This window comes from Babylonia areolata, chromosome 18, assembly GCF_041734735.1.
Source record: "Babylonia areolata isolate BAREFJ2019XMU chromosome 18, ASM4173473v1, whole genome shotgun sequence".
NCBI classification, from domain to species: Eukaryota; Metazoa; Mollusca; class Gastropoda; order Neogastropoda; family Buccinidae; genus Babylonia; species Babylonia areolata.
Window position 1 is genome coordinate 22,375,028 of NC_134893.1, and position 9,309 is coordinate 22,384,336.

Genomic DNA, 9,309 nt, shown 5'->3' on the forward strand with positions numbered 1-9,309 from the left:
GCATTCCCGCCCCCACCATCATAGTCCACATCTCTCACTCACTCCTCCCCGCTACAACCCCCAAAATCATTTCCAGAAAGAAATGGTGCGTGTCCGCGCGCACAAGCTCCAACTGTCTGCGATTGTCGTCTGCCTTGAGACGGCGCGGCGCGCGCGCAACTCATTCACGCCACTTTCCCCACTCCCCCTTCCCCCCTTCCGCCTCCCCTAGCACAAACCAATCAACGTTGCCGCGGCGCGTCACGTGACATTCGCGGTGGTTTTCAATGTTGGCCTTTTACTCTCGCTTTACTTTACAAGCTGGCGACACGATGCGAGTTTGATGAGTGAAGGCTGAAAAAGAACACCGTGTTTACGCTGAGCGCGTGGGGATACTGACTGCATGGGCTGGTGTCGGGCTGTTGGCAGCAACTTTTGAAGTGGTGCCTCACGCCTTCTTGTGAACTAAAGTGACGAACTCGATCCGTGCCAGACCTATTATGTTGAAGCAGCACTGAAGGAGATTGCTTTCTTCTGCATGTGTGTGTGTGTGTGTTTGGCTTTGGATGAGATTATCAGATGCTGTTCAATGAGGAATTATTTCCCCTTTTTGTGTGAAGAGATGAATGTGTTCATCCGGTGTGGTGTGTGACCTTTTCTTTTCATTTTCGCTTTGAATTTGCTTTTTAGAAAATCAACTCTGCGAACTTTTGATAACTTTTGATTGCGAAGCCCCATTCAAAGTTTGATCAGTTTTTGTTTTTATACAGGTTTGTCCTCATTTTGAGTTCTGATTATTGTCAGTGGTTGACTTAAATTACTGCTGATTGTCAGTACTGGATCAACCGAAATCGGATATTCAAAAAGAGGAAACAAAAGGGAAAAAAGGAGAAAAGTATACAACTCAGAGTAACACTGTGTGTGACACTTGGATATGTGATTTCATTGATGTTGCACCGCTGCTCTGTTAGATCCAGTTCTATGCTAAAACATAAATGAAGGTACACACTTTCATATGACAGTGCAGTGTGTGATTTCAACGATGTTATACTGCTGTGAGCTGACCTACAGATAACTCTTATCATAAGAATATACAACAACGAAAAAGATATGAAGAATCGCGCTTTAATTCGCTCCATTTCAAACCATCACAGTCCACAGTGTTGACAAAAGTATTACCAACAACTACAGAAAGTATTGGGAAACATCGCAGGCAAGTTAGGTTACTAACAACAACAAATACTGTCAAGTTGGCTAACTGAAAACAGCAAAAGTATTTAACAGATTTCGCAGGCAAGAGTTTAAGGAAACTTCCAACGACAAAAAGTATTGACAACTATCGCAGGCTATAGTTAGGTAACTGATCACCACCACCACCACCACCAGCAACAACAACAAAAACAACAACAACAGCAACAACAACAATATCACCGAAGGCAATACCAACTCTGTAAATGACAACAACAGTAACAACAACTACATCAACAACATTACCATTACCAAAGACAATACCAACTCTGTAACAAACAACAACAACAGTAACAACAACAAATACTGACAACAAATACAACAACAACAACACAACAACAACACCGACGACATCCTCCTCCATCCCCTCCGCCGTCTCCGCCACCATGCTGGCGGCGTGTGGACGCTCGTCCTCGGCAGGGTGATGCTGCCCGGGCGGCGACTGCGACTGCGACGCCTCGGATGCCGACGCCGAGAGGTGGTAGCCATGACGACGGTCAGCGGTCTGCTGGTGCTGTGCCTGTACACCCTGGCCCTCACCTGGTGCCTGGCTCTGCCCCCCTGGCTGCAGGAAGGGGGTGGTGGTGGAGGTGGTGGGGGGCACGGTGACGGACCCCCTTCATCCTCCCCACTCCTCCTCCTTCCCCCCGGACCCCGGAAGCTTCAGTTCCAGCCCGCGGCGGCGGTACCCAACCGGAAGTGGGACGGGTCTGCTGTGCATAGGGGGCTGTCTGCATCGTCGTCGTTGTTGTTATCTTCAGCTTTAGCGTCATCATCGTCGTCGTCATCTTCATCATCGTTATCCAAACGAGCGAGGATGGAGGGGGGTGGGGTCGGCCACCCGATTCAGAAAAGACTACACCCGCCGCACAGGTCCTTGCAGTTCTCCGCCAATAACCTCAAGGACGGGTATTACGGGGTGGCGGCGGCGGAGTACCCGGGTACGGGTACTAACTCGGAAAACCGCATCTCGAGAGGAAGAGCGAAAGGAGGAGGGGTGTATAATTCTTATCACAACAACAACGTTGGCGTCAACATTATGCAGCAGCAGCAGCAGCAGCAGCAAACCAAGAATCGAGACGCCCCGTCCCCTTCCTCCTCCTCCTCCTCCTCCTCTTCTTCGCGGATATCAGACCCTTCCCCTATCTACCTGGATGAACGGGGTGGGGAGGAGGGTGAAGGGGCGTGGGGTCCATCCCAGGGCCAGGAGTACCAAGAGAGCCCGGGAGTAGTCAAACAAACTGACGACAACAGCAACAACAACAACACCATATCGGGCTCCCGCCGGCTACCCGGAGCCATCATTATCGGGGTGAAAAAAGCGGGTACTCGCGCCCTGCTGGAGTTTCTGAGGATCCACCCGGATGTCCAGGCCCCTGGGCCCGAGCCTCATTTCTTTGACCGCAACTACAACCGTGGTCTGGACTGGTACAGGTGGGTGGGTGATGTGTTACCGGGTGTGTCGGTGTCTGTGTGTGTGTGTGTGTGTGTGTGTGTGTGTGTGTGTGTGTGTGTGTGCGCGCGTGTGCGCTCACACGCGCAGATTTTCCCTGCATGGTGTGTCAGTATGGGCATCAAAGGACGTGCTCCACAAAAACAACAACAAAAACAAAACAACAACAAAAATCGTCACACGAGAATAATTTCGGTGACTTACTTCACAGAGTCTGATTAAAAAAACAACAACAACCCCCCAAAAAAAACAACAACAACAACAACAACAACAAAAAAACAACTATTGGCTGATGTCCTCAGGGTCAAGTTGATCATTACTGTCTGTCTTCAGAGGAATTACCGCTGCAGTCATCTGGCGGTGGCTTGTTTATTGCTCTAATCCGTTGTGACTCTGTTTGCGTTTGTGATGTCAGTGCTTTCAGTCGTGTCAGCAGCCTTAACATTAATTTGGTTATTCTGTGGAGTCGGCGATAATATAAAGCACCAAAACAAAACATAACGAAACGAAACAAATCAAATCAAAGCAACAACTCAGCCTTCGGTGTGACTGGGCAAACAGCCGCATACAGTCTCATCTGGTCAGCTCAACCAGCTGGTGGTATCCTTTCTGTTTCAGTCCAACTCAACACCACCTTGTCCCTTCCGCATACACTTTTATTCCTCTACCCCTCACACACACACACACACACACACACACACACACACACACACCACACACACACACAAACACACACAAACACACACACACACACACAGTGTCACCGAAATTATATTCATACTAAAGATGTTACAGTTAAGCACGTAAACTAGCTGACATTTCCTAAGCCAATCATCCGTTCAATCAGACAAGCAAAGGAATAACAAATACACTCAATCGCTGCCACTTGTGTGTGCACGTATACAGTTACAGCACTATCCTGAGTGCGATCCGTCCAGGAATAGATACTGATATACTGCCCCAGTTATATAGTAGTGGCCTGTCTGCAAAATAGATTCCAACCCCGCTTCGTGGTTATAGCAGTCAGTATAAACTCGCAGCAACAATTACAGCGGTAACATGATCGTTAACTGCGGTGTGAATATGTCAGTGACAGGGCGTGACTGTACACAGAAGTAACGACAGACAGCTGTAGTAGTAGTAGTAGAAGGAGGAGGAGGAGCTGAGGTTTGCGTGTGTGTGTGTGTGTGTGTGTGTGTTTGTGTGTGTGTGTGTGTGTGTGTGTGTGTGCGTGTGTTTGTGTGTGTGTGTGTGTGTGTGTTTGTGTGTGTGTGTGTGTGTGTGTGAATCTGTGTACGCGTGTATGTGTGTATGATTGTTGTATGTGTGCGTGCGTGCGTTCGCACAAACACATAACACACCAACATATTTAATGTTATTCCTCTCATCCATGGGTGATAACAAATCGCATGGACATCATGCAGAAGCAAAGGGTACTATGTCAGGACAGAAAATGAAAGCAAAAGATACCGCAGCGAATCAAAACAATTAGGCAAAGATATTCTATTAAAATTAATGTTGAAGACAACGATGAGCTCCTTAACTAAAGTTGATCAAACGATCCTGCGGACACCCACAAAACACTGCGCCCTCACACACACACACACACACACACACACACACACACACACACACACTTCTCCCAACCCTCCATTCATCCACATCTCCCACCCCTTCTAACCGATAATACTCAGATGTATTCATAAATACTTTAATAAAATGTCTTCAATCACCGATATGTGTGACGGGACATTAAACAAAATTCCTCCACACACACACACACACACACACACACACACACACACACACACTGGCACACACACACGGTACTATTCTTTCTTCTTTTTTTTTCTTTTTTTTTTTACTGTACACACACACACACACACACACACACACACACACACACACACACCTCACACCCTCTCACCCTGTTTGCTGAAAATACCAAAAGGCTTCCCCCCACGTAAGCTGAACAACAAGCAAGACACACACACACACACACACACACACACACACACACACAGAGAGAGAGAGAGAGAGAGAGAGAGAGAGAGAGAGAAACAGGAACATACTCGCAACTCCCGACCGACGGTGGTGCCCTTTCCGTCGAAACTTTGCTCTCACATGGTAAGCAGGTCAGGCGAGATCTTGGGAGATAAAAGTGCTAATCGACTCCTCCTCCTCCCCTCTTTTTGTGTACCCATCTCCCCAGGTGGTGTTTATCTGCAAATACCAGTCTGTTTTTAACTCCGACCCGCCGCCGGCTAAGACAGTGCAGTATAGGAAACGGCGACTCCGAAAGGGTAGGAGAGGGGGGGAGGTACCTCCTTTTATTTTGACCCCCCCTAGGATAATAAACTTGTAGTTGTTGAAAAGAGTAGGAGATGGAACACGAGGTTGTTATTATTATTATTATTAATTATTATTATTAATTATTATTATTATTATTATTATTATTTCATACGCGTTTGTATAGAGCGCTTTTCTGGAATCAGTTTATTTCATGAAAAAAATGTTTGTGTAATCTTCCTTCTCCTCCGACTTTATTCTTGCGATATTCTTCCTATTTCTATATTTCCATGTTTTTGTTTTTCTTCAATATTTTGTGTTGTTTTTTCATCTTTGAATATTGACATATCCAACCACACCCCCCCCCCTCTCCATCGTATCAGGTTTCTTCTCCAAACAGTGTATTTCGTTTAGTCGATAGAGCTTAATAATATATGAATGAATTCATTTTACGACAATATGTATGATGCAGCTTATTATAATAGTGTGTATAATCACACCACGTTAAAAACTAATATTTAGATTGAACTGATTTTTTTTTCTAAATGTATTTAGCATTACAAATATTTGATAACAAACCGAAAATTAGACTCTGATGCAGAATGGAGATTCACTTCTTTTATTACAGTCCATGAGACATGATTATCAAATGAAACAACACGATAGCGCAAATCCCAACAAAACAAGAGCAGTAAATAACTCTCCTGGTATAGAATGACTTTACAAAGATTTTGTTTTTTTAGCTCCACTCCCGCTCCACTGCAAAAAACAACAACAATGCAATAAATATATATATATATATATATATATATATATATATATATAACCACCATGAGAGATCACCTATAATTTTGTGGTGTTCCAGATCTCACCGGGAAAAAAAATCACAATTCAAAGACTTCCCGAAGCTGCCAGTGAAAATCGAACGGGAAAGGGCATTTTGTATGACTGTGAAATATCTATTTTTATTTCTTTTTTATTTTCTTTCTTTCTTTCTTTCTTTCTTTCTTTTTTTTGTTTTGTATCTTTTACAAGAAGAAAAACAAAAATGAAAATAAATAATAGTTCCAATTGAACAATGATCTTTGCATCTTCTGCCTACATGTCCAAACTGGGGATGTAAAAATGTGTACCTGTACAATGTTAGTGGTCAGCTCAGCTATATTTGTCCAGTAAGACAGTCCCATCCGGTCAGCCAGTATTAAGAAACAAGTAAACAGGTAAACAATTCTGTACTAAAATCACTTGACATGGGGGGAAAAAAGGGGGGTGGGGGAGGAAGAGAGAGGCAGGAGGGGGGGATGTAAACCCTTGCAAATATATTTTCTTATCATTATATAATATAATATATATAATGGATATAATATATTGTAATATAATTCCATATTACTTTATAAAGTTATCATATACTATACTATGAAATATTCTTATTACCATTGTTGCTGCACCTACCCAAGCGGTGCTGCTGATAATGATGATCCCGTATATGGACTATACGGCGGACAAAAACTGACATGGAGAGAGAGAGAGAGAGAGAGAGAGACAGACAGACAGACCGACAGAGACACAGAGAGAGAGAGGTTATAAATTCCCCCCGTGCAGTCAGTCAGTCTTGACAAGGGGTGAGGAAAAGAAGAAAGGTCGATAAAGGTCTCCCTGCTGGATCCGTCTGTTGGCTCCCACCCCCCACTGTGAGCTGGCTGTGGCGGTGTAGGTGTTGTTGCTGCTGCTGGTACTGCTGCTGTTGGTGTTGATGCTGAGGTTTGAGGGTGGTCTGTGTCAAAACGACGGAGATGGTTCGTGGGTGCAGGGTCGCTGGTGGTGGTGGGTGGTGGATGGTGGTGGTGGTGGTGGTGGTGGCAGTCCCTTCTGTGTGTGTGTGTGTGTGTGTGTGTGTGTGTGTGTGTGTGTGTGTGTGTGTTTATTATAGTACATTTCTTTGTGATGATCTGTTTTCTTTTTTTTTTTCTTTTTTTCTTTTTTTTTTATTTGCAAACTCATTTACACGATTGTTATATCGGTGTACATCGTTTGTTTGGTTTCTTCTTCTTCTTCTTCTTCTTCTTCTTCTTCTTCTTCTTCTTCTTCTTCTTATTATTATTAGTAGTAGTAGTAGTAGTAGTGGTAGTAGTATCGTCATTATTATTATTATTATTATTATTATTATTATTATTATACTGGTACACACAGTGTGATTTATTGGTGTAGTTTCGTAGTCGTCGGTGTTTTTGTTGCTGTTGATTGAAAAGAATAACAATATATCACCATCGTCTTCTCTATACATCTTCATTATTATCATTATCATTATTATCATTATTACCATAATCGCCATTATTATTATTATTAGTAGTAGTAGTAGTAGTAGTATCATTATCATTATTATCAACACCAACAACAAAGAACAATTGGTCTCAGAACACTTTTGACAGTTATTTTGTGTACGCGCGCACACATACACGTATCTGCGCTTGTGAAACTCAACAGTAATATCTTAGGAAAATGACTAGTTCCTCCCCCCCTCGCCCCCCCCCCCCCCCCCCCCACTCCAAGCTATTCTGAATACAAGAACATGACTTCATTCCGTTGTACTATTTCAGACATGAGTGAGATTAAAGAAGGCATGCTAGATAATATTTGTTGCTGGGCAAATTTTTATTGAGAATTTTTTTTAAATTGACAAGTAGAGTAAAATATTACAATAAAACAAATGAATAGATAATGTTTACAAAGTGATGGGTGGACATGTGTAACCCTCCCCCCTCCCCTCCCCTCCCCGAAAAAAAAAAGACCCCCCGCCCCCCCCCCCCCAAAAAAAAAAAAAACAAAAAAAAAAAACGACAACAAAAAACAACAAAACAAACAAACAACCCCCCTCACCCCCAAAAAAAACAACAACAACAACAAACAACAACAACAACAAAAAAAAAACACACACAAAAGAAAAACAAACAAAAAAAAACAACAACAAAAACAACAACAACAACAAAAACACAAACAAAACAAAACAACAACAAAAACAACAAAAAAACAAAAACAAACCAAATATATGATTATTACAAAAAGTGAATAAATGCTAAGTACTTGGCGGAAATACTAAAAGCTAGCTGAATTAATAAGTAAATGAATAAATGAATTGATTGATTAATTAATTGTGAAAAAGAAGGGAACGGGAATGAGTAAAAGAAAATTCCTGAAGAATTAATATGTCAATCATAATAATAATATTAATTATAATGACGATGTATAAATTTTGAAGTAAGGGGTTATAGATTTTTTAAATTCTTTAAAAAAAAAATAAATTATTTCTAACAAGAATTGTGTGGGGTTTTTTGTGTTTTTTTTTTTTTAAAGGATCCAACCAGTTATACACATTAATTCGTATATGCAGTTGTGAATACGGAAATGGTTGACGAGCCTTTAATTAATGTTTCGCACTGACCATAACCTAACTGGCCTCGATACTCCCGCTTCACAGACTATCGCATGCAGTTTCTCACCAGTTTCCATCATAGCGTGCATCTTTTGTTTATTAATTTATCATTTAATTATTCATTTATTTATATGTTTATTTATTTCTTCATTTATTTATTCATTTATTTATATGTTTATTTATTTCTTCATAAAAAAAATATATATTTCGTTTATTTATCTATTTATTCGTTTGTTTGTTTGTTTGTGTGTTTTCATTTATTTATCTATTCTATTTATCTATTTACCTGTTTATTTCTGTATTTATTTGTTTATCCTATTTTCTATTATAGCAGAAATACATGCAGCAAATGGCTCGAAGTTGTGTGCCTTTTTCTCGTGATGAAAACTAACAGTTGTACTGTACATGTTTGTACGCTTGCTTGTTTTGATGTAATATCTAATTTCGTATTGTTTTGATATCCTAGATAACGGTTATCATATTTGCAATTGCTCTGGGACGTATGTATTCATTTATATACACTTGTTTATATATTTATATGTTTATTTATTCATTTATTTGTGTTTATTTATTCATTCATTCGTTTATTTTCCCATCTGTTTATTTCTTTATTTGTTGTTGTTGTTTTTGTTTTGTTTGTTAAATTAGATAATGATGCTGATGCCGATGATAATAATAGTAACTATGATGCTGATAATAATATCAATGACGGTGATAATAATAATAATAATAATAATAATAATAATAATAGATGAAGATAATGGTAATGCTATCAATGGTAATAATGTAACACGGCAGATCAAAATAATGTCAAAATGTTACTACTACTACTACTTTATTATTATTATAATTACTATTATCATTATTATTATAATCATCATCAATATTATTATTTCATTTGACAGAACGT

General features: G+C 40.7%; 1 protein-coding gene across 1 annotated transcript in view; it reads left to right on the forward strand.

Moving 5' to 3' along the window:
- Window positions 1-313: 313 nt before the first annotated feature.
- The window catches only part of LOC143292569 (uncharacterized), a 135,205-nt gene continuing 126,209 nt past the window's right edge, over window positions 314-9,309 (forward strand). The window contains exon 1 of the mRNA XM_076602989.1: window positions 314-2,661. Coding sequence (XP_076459104.1) covers window positions 1,652-2,661 — 1,010 coding nt within the window. The 5' untranslated portion in view covers window positions 314-1,651. The remainder of the gene's footprint in view (window positions 2,662-9,309) is intronic.